The following is an 18,687-nucleotide window of genomic DNA, read 5'->3' as shown; positions in this document are numbered from 1 at the left end:
TTAGGTTATATCACTGAATGGCTAATGGGCTTTTCCTTTCATGGAGAGGTATTTTTATAACCCGGCGACGTACATATGGCCACAGCAAGCGCAAAACCCTCGGACATGTTGTGTGTGTGTGTGTTACTAAGCTCTTTGGGAGCTCCAGTGCCTCAGCAGGGGATTATGGCATTTGTTTTGCTCTTTCTGTTTACCACACGCACTGTTGTGTCCCCCATCTGGAGCCAAACATCGGATTTGAGATTCGATCAGAATTGAAAAAATAAAGGATGAGCTTACAAAGGGGAACGTGTTTACGATGTAGGCCAGGGACTTGGGTCAGTCGTGAAGTCTTGTCTTCCCTGGAGCTGTGGTGTCATGGTGATCTCTAGCCACTTTTCTCTCCAGCCGCTCCTTATCTTGGTTTTTAAAAAAGACCCTCGAAGGGTCAGCTGGCCTCCCCAAGCACCCCTGAGATAACGCACTCAGTGGCCCCTTTTTTTTTTTTACTTCAAAAGCCCTGGCTGGCCTTGTCTGTCTGGATCCTTTCCTGTCCTCCAGCCCTCCAGTTTACCTCCATGTGGTCATGGTTTAGATCTAAGAACACCTCTTTGCAGTATTTCATATTGATGGCTTTCAATGTAAAGCACATGATTATTTTGGGGTTCAAAACGGCAAAAATGCCATTTGTTTTGGTAGACATTTTCCCAGTGCATCCCCGGAGCGTTGCGTTGACAACGTACAGGTACGCGTGTGTGTGTGCAGGAACACATGTGCCCCTCTACCCCCAGACAGTCTCCAGCAGAGCTTTTGTCTGCTATCGATTCGCGACACAGACAGGAGGACAAGGGACCACAGAATGGATTAACATCTTTTAATGGTTCTTAAGGGACCCGGTGAAGGGGAGGAATCGATGGAGTAGAGCGAGAGGGGCCCCCCACCGCACCACGGGCACTCGGGGGAGATTAAACGGGCCCCTCGCCCCCATCAGCTCATCACAATGCTACAGTGTGGGAGGGGAAGTCTGCAAATAGACCTTGACCAGAATCCAGACACAACAATCGCTTAGGCTACCCTGTAGTGTAGACCTCGTCCTGGGCTCTACCTCCCCATCCCCCCCCCCCCCCTCACCCCCCCCCACACACACACACACACAACTCCGTTCCCAAGCTGCTCGATACCGACCAAGAAATAGGAAGTCCTCTTTTCAAGTGTTTGTATGCGTGTGTGATGGCAGATGGTTATCTGAGGGCCTCGCTATAGCGCTAGGAGGTGGAGGTGCATCCCTCTTCCTGGAATCATTCTCCCTTTGAGTTTGTTCACAGAGGAACACCAAAGGATGCCCAGGGCCCTTTACGTCTCGCCTGGTCGGATGCATCTTGGGAAGTAATAGCAAACAGGATTATGGAGGAGGGGGAGGAAGCACTCCCACCACAAGCTCTGCCAGTCAGAGAAAGTCTGCGACCACCTCTAAGCCTCTTTTGACAAGCTGAACTTGGTCCTGAACTTGAGAGGTGTAGACGCAGTAATACATAGGAATAAAAAGACTGTCTGATCCCAGTGTCTGGATGGATGCCATGGAGGATTCCCGTGTTGATTTCACTTTATGTGGTTGAGAACATTAACATTCCAGTCTTGCTTGCCAAATAGTTCAATTGAAAGCTTTTGTTTTAATGCCCTTCATTTATTTATTTTATAGTGGAAACTATTATCGATAAAACTATTAATATCTTTAATCTGCATTATTTCCTTCCAATTTTACAATAGGATTCTTATATTTTACTTTTTTTTTATGTAATATAAAGAGTACTTAATCTCAGATTGATTCTTTAGCATAGGTTGAGAGGCAGCTTTGGTCTGATTTTGTTTCAAATTGAAATGATTTAGTAAATTATTTTATAAATATATTATATAAATCACATCATATTTCATTTCATATACATATGCTAGCCCTCCGATTTCCTTCATTCTTTATTTGGCGTTTGTTTTCATACCTTCACATGCATTTATTAAATCCATGGCCTGCTTGGACATGATGAGATTATTATAATCATCAAACCATAACATAACAGCGAGCAATCCAAAATAGGTTATTGTTCTATTCACAGCTGTTATCGTTCATGGCAGAAAGATAATCTGAATACAAATAGTTTTTCAAATGTTTTCCAATGTGTGGGTGTATATGTTTACGTGTGCACAGTGTGATGTGACTTCACTAATATCTTGTCAAAGCAGACATGGCCTTAATAAAAACAATACATTTATTTTATTATGAATAATTAATATTTGTATTGAATTTGTTATATCCTTTTTATTAATGGCATAACTGCTTTGATTTTATAATAGTTAATTCCTATCACACACAAAATCAATTGACAAAGAAGCAAACACAAACCGATATAATTGTTTCGAGGATCTCCCACACACACACACACACACACACACACACACACACACACACACACACACACACACACACACACACACACACACACACACACACACACACACACACACACAGACGCGCACACACACGTAACACAGGCCCTACACACACATACACACACACCCCTTGATCTTGAGGACGGGGACGTTGCGATGCTCTTGCAGAGCGGACCCTTATTACCATGGGAGTTGGGGGGCCGTGGGGGGAGGGTCCACAGCCCGCTCCTGTCTGCTTGGGAGCCCTAACAGGATTATGGGGGACGCAGCAAGGTAGCGCTCCGTTCCCGCCTCCGTTGGATCGCACTGAAGTGATTTACATCTGGCTGGACTGTCCGTCACATACTTTCCCCTTGATCTAATCCCTCACTATTCTCACCGCCGGCGTCAAATGCGCTTAATCCGCTGGGCGGGGCGTTTGCTCACTAACACACTGGCATTGGTCTCAACACAGACCTTTATAAACACCACCGGCACCACCGCAAGGGAAATCGTTTTGTTTTTTTCATATCAACGGAGCCTGCCCACTGCATCGCCTCGAAGCCTTGTGGATATTGACCAGCTCGCATCATTCGAGGTAATATTGATTATCGCTTATTGTTTATTATAGGCTACGTGTGACGTCATCCAGATCAGGCTTGTCCGAACGGGACAGGGTGAACGATGGCCCTTAATTGGTTTGTGTTTTTAGTATTTGATCGTTATTTTTAATGTTGTTAAAGTTGCTCCAATAGCCTACTTACTAGGTCAGGTCGATATATAGTGTAGGCCTAATAAATAAGCAGGACAGGTGTTGCTGTGACCCAACACTCTCACTTGACTGATGGTGTTATCGTTAAACCAAAACAGCTCATTTAGGCAATAGAATAGGCCTCAATCTTTTTAATGAGCGAACCTTTTATTTTGAATGTTTTACGTTTGATATTGTAGGCCTAATACATTTAATACATGTGTATTTTAAAGTATAGCACAAGTGTGTTTCACAAAACATTACTTAAAAAACGTTATTCAGTGATACTCTCTAAATGGACAATCGAACAATTCATAATGAGATCGAGCATGGCATGGCAGTTAGAGGTGAACTGTAAATGATATCAGTGGTCATTACAAATTCAGCTTCAAAAGGGGAAGAGATCACAGATCAACGTAATCACCATCAGCCACTTAAGTGATGGTTGTTGTTATTGACTACAGCCTCTCAAAACATTGAGGATATGTCAATGGACTGAACATTCTCAGCTTTATGCTTTGTCACATTTGACCTTGCAATTTCGTCACTAAGTACTATTGAAGTTTGTAATAGTTCAATCTAAAAAAATAATACAAATAGAAAATAATAATAATACACTTTTCCAAAGATAAAACACAATCATAGGACAATATGTTTATCAAGAAATGTTAACAGAGTAACCAACCAATTGGTTGGACTGGTCAGGTGATAATTGACTGAGTGTTCTTTCTATTGGTCAGGAAAGATGAGACAGGACGCTGGACGCGTGACCTGCTCCTGATGTCAGAGAATGACTCCCAACTTGGCAGACATGACACCCGAACAGCTCGCAGTGCCATGGGAACAGGGAGAAGACGAGAGCGAGGTGAAGGTTCTGCTAGGGGAGGGGCTGGAGGCGGAGCTAAACCACGACAATCAAGAAGTTACTTATCACCAAGGAGGAGAGAGCACCTGCTGGCAACCTAGAACCTTAAACGAAAGGTAACCACAGCAAGCACACATCAGACATGCATCATCAACATCACCTTTAGTCTTTCTTAACCTTACCTACTTATTTTTCCACCTTTTGGCTGATCAAATGTGACTTAATAAGTGTGTTGTGATTGAAACGTTTAAGATTTCACAATTGTGATGATTGCATTGTCACGTAGCATGTTTGTCCCCACTGGGAATCAAACCCGTAACTCTGTCCTTGATGGCCTGCTCTAATCCTGTCTACGTAAACTGGAAATCCAATTTGTCCCGGTGGGACAAAAAAACTACTTATTCTTCAACACACATAGAAAGACACACATCGTGTCCCTTTATCAGTGTCTAAGCAGTCCTTCATAGTTAGTTTGATTTACACTTACATTTAGGACATTTAGCAGACGCCTTTATCCAAAGCGACTTCCAATAAGTACATTTGTCAGAAGAAAGAGAAACAGTATATCGCTGTCGTACAGTAAGGTTGCTCATAGAACCAAGTGCCAAGCACTAACACTTGTTAGGTCACCCATTCCCTAATACTTTCTCTGTCCGTCTCTCTGTCTGGTGTCCTGGCGAACAGTGACGAGCCGTTCTGCAGGATCTGCCACGAGGGAGGGAGCTCTGGGGAGCTGGTGTCCCCGTGCGAGTGCTCCGGCACCCTGGCCATGGTTCACCGTGCCTGCCTCGAGCGCTGGCTCACCTCGTCCAACAGCAGCCACTGTGAACTCTGCCGCTACCAGTTCTCCCTGGAACGGCTGCCCAAGCCGCTCACAGAGGTACTAATAGTCTGCGTTGCAGCCACTCAAACCGAGCCAACTCGCTCAGGGTTAGGAGAGTTTGTAGTGGCTATAGGGTGACACCCAGATGAAAGGTCTACCTGTAGGTGTCCCTTCAGAAAGATGCATGACTCCTGAATGAAATGCATCGGAATTCACTGGAGGTCGCTTTGGATAAAAAAAACCTAACCTCCTTAATTACAATGAATTACTAAAGGTCGGTCAAATCCCACACTAGACCATGGCATATTTTTCATCCTTATGTGGGTCACGGCAGCAGGTGTGTGTCCTTGAGGTGTGTGGCCTCAATGAACCACCTCACCCTGGCCTCCACAGATTGGAGTGGGGGCTTGCTGCCCAGCTTACCATCCCCTGCCCCTCATGTTCATCCCCTGCTGAGCTGCTAGAAGAGTGGTTAGCGCTAAAGCCACTTAGCCTTTTAGAAACCTGATTAGCCAGCACGTTCTGCCCAGAGACCAGGCGCAGGGTGGAAGTCCTCCATTATTAGTACTAGTCAGTGTATTAGTGGCTAGAGGAGTCCTGCCCATGTGCTTCTGCAAACAGAGGCCCGACACTGTGTGCGTGTGCGGTGTTATGTCAGCCGCATCATGCACACCCGCCACATACCCACTGTGTTGTGTAACGTCTTCTCATGGACACACGTGTTTTGTTGAAACACACACACAGTGGTGTGAGCTAAACAGACGAGTTTTACCAAGTGCAAGTTCCGATTTTTTCTGAAACGTTTTGAGCGATAAAGCAATTAATAAAAAACGTTTCCAGATGTGTGGACGTTGATCTGATGGATTCATCTAATAAAAACCGATCCATGGGAGCAATCTCTTAATGAACACATTTATACATTACTGTTAAATACATAGAATATCAGCTCTTACTCCCAATTGTTCTTAATCGCAAACGCTAACCCGCCCTCGCCTCTCTCTTCCCAGTGGCTGCGCTCTCCGTCCATGCAACACCAGCGCAGAACCCTGTGTGGCGATGTGGTGTGCTTCCTCTTCATCACCCCACTGGCCACCCTGTCAGGCTGGCTGTGTGTCCAGGGAGCCCTGGACCTCCACCACACCAACGGGTACGAGTCCCTGGGACTACTGGTCCTGACCCTAGCCCTCTTCACCATCTACATCTTCTGGACCATGGTAGGGTTCCAACCGTAGGGTCCGATTGCGTTGTACGGAATGACCCAAATGTGTTCGAAAATGTCCCAAATGTTTCTCAATAACTTCAAATAATTTGTCTTCGAGTATAGAAATGTACAGTTGGTGACTTAAATGTCAGTGTCTTTACGTTACAGTTGCCTGTGTTAGCAAGAACCCAGTAATGAAGCTCATTTATTCTGCCAAATCCTAATCGTCAACCCAGGGCTCCTCTGTACATTCTGCGTTTAATTTTGTTGCCATCCGTGTCACGTTAACTCAGTTATGTGCTCCACAGGGCACGTCACAAACTATTTAATGGTACATTGTAAAACGATCTATGGAAAAATAATACTATCATTTATGAGTGCAAGTGTTGATGCCAGTGTTTGCCACCGAGAATTGAAGCTCGTAAATTGTATTGTTTGGACGGAGCTTTGGCTGAGCTGAGGGGTTTCCCCCTGCAGCAGTAGTAGAGAAAAAAAAATCGATATACTTCAAAGTACATATTCTCCATTATGCGTACTCCCTTCTGCAGGTGTCCGTGCGCTACCACATCCACCTCTTCCAGACATGGAAACTAACCGACCAGAGGGTTCGACTGCAGATCCCCCCGCTATCGGGCTCCAAACACAGTCACATGGCAGTCATCGCCTGCCCCTTCAGCAAGGACACCAGCAAAGAGACTATGGTGTGATTCTGTTGGATTTTAACCATCAGGGAGTGTACACTCATTTGAAAACCCTGCACGGACAGAAGCGAAGGACACATATTTGGTTATTCTTCTGGGGACCGAAGAAACTGGATGTCAATGTTTTATCGGTTAAAACATCCGCTTAAACTTTGAGCGGAAAAGAAAAACCCAATTGAAGTTAAGATTGGAAATTCAGAGAACTGCTAGAAGCTGTGGAGGGATTAATTACACAATTGTTCTGTTGACAAGCCTGGACTTCTGGGAACAGTCATAGAAACAGCTAAGTCTAATGACAATCAATTAGAAGTCATTAATGTCTGCAATAATTCCTATGGAAGATAACGAATCAGAGCTCTGTGGAGTAGAACTTCCTACTACTTCTACGTGGAGGGTCACATGATTTCCTTTCAAGAAGATAATGTTCCAAATAAAAGCACAACCCATCAAAATGTGCATTTGTATCCAAAGTACGAGGATTGGACTGGCAAGAAGCACTCAGTGTTTGCTTTGTTTAGAAAACTTTATTATGCAATTTATTTACATTTTATGTAGCTTCCTGTAATTTACCCCAGGGTGCAAAAACCATTCGATGCACACACAGACAATTTAATTAAACAAAGACACTGCCGGAAGAAAATAACTTGCCAACGTTTTTTCCTGTAAAATCCAGAATACAGTGATTGAGAAGCATTTGACCTTTGTATGGACAGAAGGCAAATGGGACTCTTTAAATTGTACAAAAATAAATAAAAAAGTTAACATTTTGGAAAATTAAATTAGTAATTCGTAAGAAGACATCCTACAGACAGCTTACCTCCACACAGCTAAGAGCTTTAGCATTATGTAAATGTAGCAGCTATGACCTGCAGTAGTATAAATAATGTCGCAACTTCTCAAAATATTCCATCGCCTACAGTACCTTCAAATAAGTCTAAACAGCAACAGCCTTCTCCATCTCTTGGCTTGAGGAGCTTTTTCTTTTAAATGCCTTATTGACACCTTGGAGTACACATTCACGCTAGACATAGACAGGATAAGGAATACAGGTAACAAGACGCCCCATGTCCCACATGCTTGTTTGACCTGGCCATGGTGTTGACATTTTTAATCCAGGACGGAGCAGAATACTAGACTCAAAAGGAGACTGGTCAAGGTCAGGCAAAGTAGTGGTTCCAAAGAAGATCCTTACATCAGAGAACAGCTGGCCTCCTTGGAGAGCTCCTGGGAAACAGCAACATGACAGTAAGCTTGGTACCACTGAGGAATGGCCATTTCATTATGTCAAGATACAGGAAATCTATCGGTAAAGGTCTGCATTACCATACGGTAAATCGTGTTGATGCATGGATATCACAGACAGGTGTTGCTATTAAGATAGCCCTTGGACGACACCTTTGCAATTTCAATAACTGATCGTTCCCATGAGAGAGAGACATGGCTTCCTCTGACATTTACCTTGCTCCTTAGATCTACACGTTTAGAATTGCTTTGGGAAAAAACAATTTACCGTCAACATGAATTCTATCCTCTACCCATCTATAGATTTCCAACATTTGCAAAAAGCCAATTTGTACGTCCAAAGCAAATGAGTATGGAATACGACGGCCTTAAACAGCCGAGGAAAGGAGAGCGTGAAATAAGCTTTTCACTTTGGAGTTTGTCGGAATGCATACAAATGAGATGTTAGTTTTGCATTTGAATAGGACAACGACTTTTATGTTGTGAATTGCAAAAGCCTCTGTTAATTCAGGCATTCATTAATGGGGCTTTTGTGCAAGTACATGACAAGGATGCATGCATGCATGCATGCATGCATGCATGCATGAACGCAGCCCCCCCGCCCCCCCCTACCAACACCCATGCTAGGGATAATTGCCGACTACTCTTTAGCCACGGACCTTTCAACCCGAAACTTAGCTAGACCCAAAATTGTTCCTTGACGACTAGTCTTCCTGTAATACGGCATTTCAGAATGTTTGTAAACAATAGTCGTCAAGATACTTCCGGGTGGCAGAACGCGAGCGGCTTCCACTGGTCAGAAGTGATCCAGCCGGCTAATGTAAACATAGTTACATCGTTAAAAACGATGACGAAAACGCTAAATATAATATATATAATGAGACGTCCCATCGCAACCCGCAAGAAGATCATCACTCATTCAAAGATTTTCCTCTCTTTTCTCGATCTTGGAAGGGTTGGTTCACTAGCGGTGCCATCGGAGAACGCATTGGCTTTTGCCACCCGGAAGAACGTATTGTGACGCATGGCTAAATGTCGTACAGGAGTCCAGGAAGGACTACAACATGGGTGAAATGGGCAGAATCATGTGTGCATGCACTGCTTTTCCATCAGCGTCACATATGACTACATGCTTACTGCAAACACAAGCCAGGGGGGGGAGACATCACGCATGCTAGCAGAGGGGTTGCTGCCTCAGCCGCTCCTCACCTACCCAACAAGGCACTGTTCGGTCCGCCCTCACGACACAGAGCAACATTTCTTTTTTTTCCTCTTTGGCTTCACAGAAGGCAGGTGTGAAGAGAAAAATAGTGTCAAACACAATATTTAAACCGAAACACAACGCAGATAAACTTGTTGTGACGGGCGGTATAGTGCTCGTTATCTCGGTAGCTGGAACCAGGACTGCATTATGCTATATAGGCATGCGTGTAATTGTAACCTTATTTAGGTGCACAACTCTTTATGCGCACCACCCCCCATTATTATTGGTTCCTAGCCAGTGTATCATTTTTCCTACAAACCCTTTCTGGGATTAGGACAGGATTTCCAAGAACTTCGGTACGTACCCAGTAAGTAAAGTACTTGATATGCTAGAAAAAGGAGGCGAAGAATTTGTCCCACATGCAAACCCACTGCGCACACACACCTGTCTCCTGAAGTGCTGGATGTTGCTTCCCGCGACACACTCCTCGTCAAACTCCAGCTCCCGTTCCTCGTCCGCTCTTCCCTGGCCGCACACCAGCCTGCGCTCCGCCATCTCCTGATCACCCAAGGCCATTCAGCAGACATTAGTGACGGTACCTTAGGTTCTTCTGCCTCTCACAGTGTACATCATGGGGGAAATGGCCTCCCCACCTCGGGTACAATACGCTTCTTTGACTTGGGATGCATCGTTATTGTGGGTTGGGTCATCGGTAGGAATACAATCAAATGTGTGCATGGCATGCGCATGGCTGGCTTTATTCTTTCTATAGGAGAAGTGTGCCGGGAAGAACAATACGACAGGATCTGGGTTGAAAAATGACCTCGATACGGGTTCATTTCTGCTTTGTTGTGGGGCCGTGACCCCATTACACATGGCTGGCCATGAACACATTCCATTGAAGATTAACCAAATTATTTTTCTATTGTTGAAAAAAATGAAAGAAAGAAAAAGTGTTGTATCCACACTGCTGGCAGTGGTGCTTTGCTCAGGCCCAGTTCGTGGAAGCAGACCTGCTCCAGTTACCTCTTGTTCTGGGTTGAGAAGGATCACTCGGGTGTTTGTGACTGGCCCCCAGCTCCGGTGGCCCTGGAGAATCAGGTCCTCCAGGCCGGCATCCACCCCTGTGGCCCAGATCTACATGAAGACACACCTTATTTGGAATCTGGACCAGTATTCATTTTTCCACAACACCTGTCCTTTATATCCCGTTACAGTTAGTGGTTTCCTTTGTTCCGACACACACACTTCCAAAATGGATACGTTATTGTGATAAGCACCTTGCGGATGAAAAAAAAGCCACTTACAGTGAGTGTGCTACCCCCAGGTAGCGTGTAGTCAGGAGGGATGTGGAAGGAGATGTCCCCAGAGTCTGGCTGAGTTCTGCGGACTACCCATCCCCCTAGTGGCTGCTCCTGGAACCGCAGAGGGAACAGGAGAACAAACACTTAACTTTAAAAAAGTCATGCAATACTAAAAAAAAAAAAGATACTACCTGCTGCAGTATTGAAACAATTAAACAAACGGATAAAGGATAGTTACATACCAATACAAGTATTTTGTCCTGCCTAGTGTTTATACTAGAGCTGTCAGTTAAACGCGTTATTAACGGCGTTAACGCAAACCAATTTTAACGGCGTTAAAAAAAATATCGCGCGATTAACGCAATTGTTTTATTTAAAAAAATATATATATATATTTTTTTTTTTCTTTGGCTCAAAACATAGAAGCAGTAGCCTGACTGCTATGTTCGAATGACATTTGTTCAAAGCAGTCGTTTAATTGCACTATAGGCTCTTTTTTTGTATCTTTTTTTGTATCGTCCTGTTTTGATTAGTATATGCCAATGTTGTTAAATTTTTTTTTTTTTTTCTTTGGCTCAAAACATAGAAGCAGTAGCCTGACTGCTATGTTCGAATGACATTTGTTCAAAGCAGTCGTTTAATTGCACTATAGGCTCTTTTTTTGTATCGTCCTGTTTTGATTAGTATATGCCAATGTTGTTATCAATAAAAAATCATTTGCACAAGGCAAGCCGATGCACTTCACCATACTGATAAGATAATTAAAATGAGAAGAATTCTGGGACAAAAAAAATCAAGGGATATTTAGCATAGAAAAATAATTTGCGATTAAACGCGATTAATCGTGAGTTAACTATGACATTAATGCGATTAATCACAATTAAATATTTTAATCGCTTGACAGCTCTAGTTTATACACTACTTATATTTTCTGTCTATTTAAGCATTTTAAGGTGTTCTGCTGTGAAATAAGTCCTGTCATGAAGGCAGCCATGATTTAAAAAAAACAAAAAAAAAAACAGAACAAATGAGTCAAGGAGGAGAAGCTGGAACCTCCGGGGAGTCGTTCTTCAGCACCACGTAGTTCCCCTCGGGGTCCACCTCCGCCACGCTCATGCTGCCGCGCGACGCCGCGTGCGTCGACATCTTGTAGGCCGGAGAGCTGCCCGACGTGCCCTCGTGTTTGCGCTTTTTGCCCCGGACACGGCGAGAGGAGCGCTCCCGCGTCGCCTGCGCCGCCCCCGCCACGTGCTGAGAGGGACTGGGCGACAGCTTGAGCCTGGGAGAAATCAAAAAAGAAAATGATAGAATGACATGGTACAATTTGATGAGACAAGTTAAGAGGCACAAGTTCATAGGCTCATGTCCACAGTAGTCATCATCTCCGAGCTACCTCTTCTAAAACCACCATCATCTTCATCATCTAGCACCAACTTCCTCATCCCATCCACCGTCATCTTTGCTGCTCCACCTTCCTCTTCTGCCCCTCCATCATCACGTATTACCACCACCTTCCTTTGCTCCTCAACCATCATCGCCTCCCACCAGCTACCTCTGCTCCCCTCAACACCACCCTTCCATGCCCCTCCACCACCACCACCACCACCATCTCCTAACACCACCACCACCACCGGAACTTTCATCTGCTCCAACGCCACCATCCCCCCCCCCCCCCCCCATCACCTGCCCCTCCACTGCCGTATCAATCTCCAAATCCCACCACCAACACCCCCACTTTCCTCTGCTGCTTCACCATCATCTCCTTCCATCACCAGCTCCCTCTGCTCCTCCATCATCATCATCGTCATCTCCTAGCCCCAACAGCTTCCTCTGCTCCAGCCGCCAGAGCCCCACCACACCCACCTCTGCTCCTCCACCTCCAGCATCTTGCGGTAGGCGTTGATCTCCATGTCGAGGGCCAGCTTGACGTCCAGCAGGCTCTCGTACTCCTCCAGCTGGCCGAACAGCTGGGAGCGCAGGTCCGCCAGCTCCTGCTCCTTCTGGCTCAGCCGCTGGTGCCAGGAGCCTCGCTCCGAGTCCAGGGTCCGCTCCAGCTCCTGCACGCGGGCCTCCAGCAGGCCTTTCTGCAACACACAGCCAGGGAGAGGTGGGGACACGCCGTCACGTCCCACTTGAGGATCGGCCCTCGTCCCAGTTGAGGGCTTGAGAGGTAGCCTTGGGAAAGGTCACAACTAGGTATGTCGGTTTCGGCTCATTTTGCTTTCGATAGACCCACACCCAGACCCATGAACCGGTTATTTTCTAAGAAAAAAACTGAAATGATGTGAAATACAAGAAAGGGGTGTTTTTCCTTTTAGCGCGATGCTCCGTTGACTCGATGAGCTTTGGCGCCCCATTTCGAAGCCAGGGTGCTCCAACAAGTCCCCGGGTGCTTGTTCTTAATGGAGGTTCAGCATATTGCTAGTACAACTACTAAACTGAAGAGTAGCATCACACAATTTACTTTGTGCCAGTCTTGAAGAAATGGTCTCACACCGAGCTCCGTTAAGCGCCCTTCGTTTTTTACCTCAGACTGCAAGCTAGCGAAGCTGTGTAGATGCTTTGATTTATTAGGATCCCCATTAGCAACAAACCGAAGTGAGAGCTAGTCTTCCTGGGGTCCGAAACATAAAATATAGACAAACAATCACTTGTTTGACATTATGTCAAACAAACATAAAAATAATACAACAATAATGAACAGTATGATTAAAAAAAACTTCTAAATTACAAATATAACAGTAAAAAGAAAAGAAAAAGAAAAAATAATATGAAAGCTAAAAAATAAATGAAATCATTAAAAATGTATATACATTATACATGGACCAGATGATTTTTTGCAGACTTTTTAAAGCTGCATTTGCAATTTATGCTAAAACGTATGTTCTTTGGTAGTTCATTCCATAATGAAATTGATCTGTGAATGATGGTGTTTTTAAGTAGATTGGACCTCGGTCTGGGTAAAGCTAGATGTCCGTTCCTTGCTTCTCTAGGGCTATGACCATGTCTGTCAGACACACTGCCTAAACCTTCAGCAAAGAAGGCAGGTCTTTTGCAGTTTATGACTGACCTTAGGAACAACAAGAGAGATCTTTTGTTTTTCATCAGAGCCATGAAAGGCTAGTATGCATTACTTCAGTGTTAGTGTGAATGGAGCAGCTCAGTGCCAAGCGGGCTGCTTTGTTCGGAGCTACCTGAAGTTTATGCAAGTCTTTTTCGGTTGCTGATGACCAGATAATTGTTCAATACTCAAGGTTTGACAAGACCAGAGCATGTACAACTTGTTTGATTATAGAAGGTGTAAGATACGATGAACATTTTCTCTTCATGCCAATCGCTCGACACCTGTACCGAATACCCATGCAAACACTTGCAAGACGCATACAAATCAAAGGAAATAACTCCAAACAGTTTAGGTACAATTCCAAAGCTTTCTGAAGGTATAGAAGACGCAAGACAATTTTCCACATTTGATAGCAATTCTTTCAAAAATGTTATGTTGGTGGTGGTGGTAGTGGACAACGGGCTTTGGGGTTGTGGTGGTACTATCGGCTCCTATGCCTACCTCCTTCTGGTACTGTCTGAGCTGAGACCCCAGGGTCTCCACCCGGAGCTTGGTGGTGGTCATCTCATCTCGGTTGGAGGACGCCATGCCGTCCTTCTCCAGCATCGACTGCTGGGCATTCTCAAGCTGTGGCGCAGAGAGTGTAACACAAACTTTTATTGAGAGCTACCATTGAGTGTAGTATTGATTTTCTTTCAGAAGAGAAGCATTTGGTCGGATCAGTTTGAAAAATAAATTCAAGTACCTCAATGCCATTTCGAAGCTCACTCGCTCACTCAATAGTTCAATGGGTAATAAAAAAATAGTCTTCCCAATAGTGGATTGATGGATCAATTCTTTGCTTCCCTATAAATGTCCTTGCGTTTGTGTTTTTTTGCCATGGCACACGACATTTACATAGGGGTTGGACATCTATAGGCCTTTAACACATGCACCGCAAGTCTGACATAATACCCGTTGGGGCTGCATGTGACAACACAAAAGTTTAACCTCCCAGGCCCCTTGTGTTAAGAACAGACAATTGGAGAATTCACAACATGCGAGTGGGCGTGTTGCTGACATCGTACTTTTCTCTTGCCTGTATTTTGCCTTCCGCACTTCTTTCTGCTTTCCACTCATCAGAAATACAGAGTTTATAACCCTAAGCCATCCCCAACACTCTTTCCAGTCACCAGCCCTCACCTAGAGTATACAGAGTACCTCCAGTATGTAGGAATACATCTGATGTAGCTCATCTCCTGTGTTGGGTTGCCTGTGTGAAACTCCTGATCATCCCCGGAGTTAATTTTTGAAAGGCCTGCTAGTCTTCTGCTGGTGCACTTCTGAATGATACTCTTGCATTCATAGGCGTGTACCTTGGTGGTGAAGTTGCGCTCCAGCTCCTCCTTGTACTGCTGGACCTGGAGGTCGTGGTCCTGGCGGAGACGCTGCATGGTGTCGGCCAGCTTGCTCTCAAACTCACTCCTTCGGCCCGACTCCACCTCGATGATGCGGCTTTCATGTCTGCTCCTGACGTCCAGGATCTCCTACGGTTTACATTGAGAACAAGTTTTTCCGAAGCAACTTAAAAGTGGGTAAAACTAATCAAATCATAAGAGCTACGTCGGGAGCAGCTACGCTGAAGATGTTGTACGAATCACTAAGGGCATAACGATTGCGCCTTATGTAGAGATAAAACATCTGCACAAAAGTGAACTTGTAAGTTCATTTAGAGGAGGGAACACAGATTCTCAGTCACATTTTATGCAATTGAAAAAGAATGTCAAAGTTGGGATAGGCAACTCTGGAGAGAGCAGCCGGAGTGGACTAGATTATAAAAGAAGAACAATCCCTCCCCTACCTCCAGGCCTTCCTCCGAAGCAACCCGCCCAAAACACATGACTAGATCGCCGGCTTTGGCCTCAGGTCTGCCTGGCCTTGTGGATGACTCCAGTCATGACCAAGAAGTGGCCTGCGACAGCTATATCCATTTTTTTGTATATGGCTGTGTAAAGCCATATACATTTGATTTACTGTCCTCCATTGAGATTAAAAGCATTAACAAAACTAAAATACACTGCCACCCTCATTTTAATGCTTAGTTGGCTGATTCATTTTGTAGTTTCAAGTGTGCTACATTCCAGGTGACAGCGTCATAGTAGCTAGTTGGGGGGGGGGGGGGGGGGGGTGTAGAAAATCCACCATGAAGCCCTGACGTGTCCTAGTCTTCCCTCAGGAACTTCCCATAACAAGATGTGCGTGTGGGCCATCGTACCTGGTTGCTGATGTTCCTCTGCAGGTCAAGCTGCTCTTTGAGGGACTGCATGCGGTTCACCAGGTCCACCCTCCTCAGAACCTCCGAGCTCAGCTGGGTCTGGGTCTCCCGGAGCACAGACTCCACCTGGGATAGAACACACACACACACACACACACCCCTGTAAAACCCTGAGGTCTGAAGTCATGTCTTATTGTAGTTCCAATAGTGGTTTTGGGGAATAAACATTTTAAAAAGTGTCCAATATTGGAGCAAGAAGACAATGCTTTAAATATTGAAATATTGCAGAATAAATATTTGCTAGCCGTTACTCCTCCAAACTACTTCCGCACAGTTTTTTGTGAACGAGTTTCTGTTTTTCCTAAACCCTGGATTCACCATTCAGTATACGTTTGTATTTAAATCATATTACATATAGCCTATGTTGTTTTATATAAAAAGGAGCAGGTATGGCTTATCTTGCGCAGTAATACCTACAGGTAGACTGCCGACATTGGGGATTGAACCTTAACACTAGACTAGTGTATTTGTGCGCTCTATTGCTTGACAGTGGAGTTTAGAGACTCCAGTCTTGGCTCATGGATTTTGCCACCATCAAGTATGGCTGTTAAGCCAACATCTGATCTCCTACATTGTCCAGCTGTTCTTGAAGCTCGGCGACGTCTTGGGTCAGCGTCTTGTTGTCACCCAGCACCCTGGTGAACTCTGTGTCCTTGGAGCGGAGAGCCGCCTCCACGCTCCGCCACTGGGTCACGGCGTGGGCCAGGTCAGCCTCCTTCTTCTGGTTCCTGGTTGAGCCATAAAAACATCATTAAGCAATGGCACACTGAAATACATTCATTATCTTAATACAGCCTTTCAACAACATTTCTATATAGTTTCCTTTAGTACTACATGGAATTTAAAAACATTGTTTGGATTCACTGGGAAGCATGCACCCACTAGACGCAAGCAAAGTCTTAATTTGCTTTATTTGCTTAAGTAAGAAGACGTATTTATCTCGCTTTATGATTCGGCACATAAACACCTTCAGTTCAGAAATATGCATTAGCCCGTGCCCCACTAATTCATGAAATGCAATGCAAACCGCTTATAATTTGTCTGTTGGAACGTACAAAATGCATTAGCAGCATCACCTGACTTGCAGTTTCCTATGTTCTTCCTTCACACTCCCACACTCCATTTGCCACCGGGCCCTCTCGTTGGCCAATTCGTCCAGTGACTTCCGGACGTCGGCTAACTCCACGTCGTACAACCGCCGTACATTGCCCATCTCCCGGGACGTAGTGTCCTCCTTCTCCTCGAGCAGTAGCAGCATAGAAGACCTCTCATTTTCCAACTCTTGCACACGATGTATGTAATTTGCGAGGCGATCGTTGAGGTGACGAAGACTATCCTTCTCCTGGATGCGGGAGATGCGTGTGGGACTGATGCCGGATTCTGGGAGGCCGTCACCGGAGGGGCCGCGCCGGCCCATGGAGCGCGTGGCTCGGCTAGTGGAGGATGAAGTGGCCGGGGTGGAGGTAGCAGAAGCCATGGCGGTGATGGTGATGGTGTTGGGATGGCGCTCCAGATAAATCTAAATGTTGAATACATACAATGCTATAGTCAGAGCCTGTGAATAGCCGTAGAAAAAAAACCGTGTCAAACTTCACATGGTAAAAAACAACAATGGAAATGTCAATCCATAGACGAATAAAGCCCTACCTCTTGCGCACATCAGACGTTTGACTGTAGCGACACTTGGAGAGGTATGTGATTGAGTCGAACAAAAGGGAGGTTCTTCATTAAGACGCAGGTGTAACCAATGTAACTTTATGCGTATCGATGTGGAGCAACGCGGTGTGCACCACTAGTGCATATCGACTCACGTTGTCAGCTGATGTGCGTGATGATGACTCGCAGGAAAGAAATGACCAGAGCAGCTGATGTCATCCTCCGACTACGCGCATTACGCACAGGGGGTATTTAAAGGTACAGTAGTGCCATTATCCTAATGAAATATGTTGGTTACACTGGATTGGACAGGACGCTTGCTTCATTTACACCATGTTATGAAGCCTATCACAATAGTATAACATGTGTTTAAATGTTACATGTGCTCATTACGTGAGCATTTAAAACATCGTGTGGGTCGTCTCTTTAGGCAAAACGCCATGATGTTTTTTTTTCAGTGCATAACACTGGAAACTGGCCCATATTTTAACTTGGATTGACTTTTGCACCAAGATAAGCCTATAACTAGACTAAGGGGAAAAGAACACTGTTGCAGTGGTTGTTTGCAACATGTTACCACAAGAGGGAGACACATTCCCACAGAAACCTCGAACTGCAATCCTGGCATTCATCCATGCCGTACTTCCTTGACTCTTTATTTTTTCCTCAATCTTATTTCAAATGATAGCCTATTATTTGTCAGTACTCATCTAACTCCTCATTCCATCCGCCAACCCCCCAAACGAAGCATTATTCATAAAACAAAGAACACCCCTAACAGGGCTAACACAAGGTCCAACCAGGTTCAGCAAGGAGTTATCTTGTGCTCATTAGTGCAAGAAAACACAGTTCCTTCGTTTGCTGCCAGCTTCTATTCCTCACCTCACAATTATGACTGGGGCGCGTCGTGCCCTTTGGCAGATACCGTTACGCACTTACCCACCTCTTGCACATCCAGTTGCCTGGCGAGTGATATCCACCCCCTCCGCTTCCTTCTCCGACCCTGGTTCTCCCTGACCGAATCCGCAGGCTTTATGAGCAATTGAACAATAACAACTCATCCTGCATAACTATGCACGATGAGATATTATTGTGATATAAAGTCGGATTCTGGACATCAGATAATGCATGCATTGCTGCTGAACATGTGTTCAAATAACAC

The 18,687-nt window shown here is 45.0% G+C and overlaps 2 protein-coding genes across 5 annotated transcripts; one reads left to right on the top strand and one right to left on the bottom strand.

Moving 5' to 3' along the window:
* Positions 1–2,954: 2,954 nt before the first annotated feature.
* On the top strand, positions 2,955–7,480 carry zgc:158785 (uncharacterized protein LOC791214 homolog). Its single transcript, XM_056607047.1, has 5 exons — positions 2,955–2,998; positions 3,897–4,132; positions 4,701–4,896; positions 5,847–6,053; positions 6,589–7,480. The coding sequence occupies exons 2-5, from the start codon at positions 3,942–3,944 to the stop codon at positions 6,745–6,747; spliced, it is 753 nt and encodes a 250-aa protein (XP_056463022.1). The 5' UTR covers positions 2,955–2,998; positions 3,897–3,941; the 3' UTR covers positions 6,748–7,480.
* Positions 7,246–17,726, bottom strand: lmnl3 (lamin L3). Of its 4 annotated transcripts, none has more exons than XM_056607042.1 (13): positions 17,517–17,702; positions 16,946–17,424; positions 16,441–16,597; positions 15,810–15,935; positions 14,911–15,081; positions 14,057–14,182; positions 12,355–12,575; positions 11,545–11,770; positions 10,495–10,602; positions 10,214–10,324; positions 9,632–9,745; positions 9,197–9,261; positions 7,246–7,965 (listed from the first exon to the last, which is right to left on the bottom strand). In XM_056607042.1, the coding sequence occupies exons 2-12, from the start codon at positions 17,344–17,346 to the stop codon at positions 9,223–9,225; spliced, it is 1,800 nt and encodes a 599-aa protein (XP_056463017.1). In that variant the 5' UTR covers positions 17,347–17,424; positions 17,517–17,702; the 3' UTR covers positions 7,246–7,965; positions 9,197–9,222. The 4 variants fall into 4 exon arrangements, with proteins under 4 accessions (XP_056463017.1, XP_056463018.1, XP_056463019.1 ...); XM_056607043.1 differs by having other exon boundaries at positions 16,946–17,388; XM_056607044.1 differs by lacking the exon at positions 9,197–9,261 and having other exon boundaries at positions 17,517–17,726.
* Positions 17,727–18,687: the final 961 nt, after the last annotated feature.

Source organism: Gadus chalcogrammus, chromosome 14, assembly GCF_026213295.1.
Source record: "Gadus chalcogrammus isolate NIFS_2021 chromosome 14, NIFS_Gcha_1.0, whole genome shotgun sequence".
Classification (NCBI taxonomy): Eukaryota; Metazoa; Chordata; class Actinopteri; order Gadiformes; family Gadidae; genus Gadus; species Gadus chalcogrammus.
Note: the sequence above shows the minus strand (reverse complement) of the source record. Positions and strands in the feature narration are given on the sequence as shown.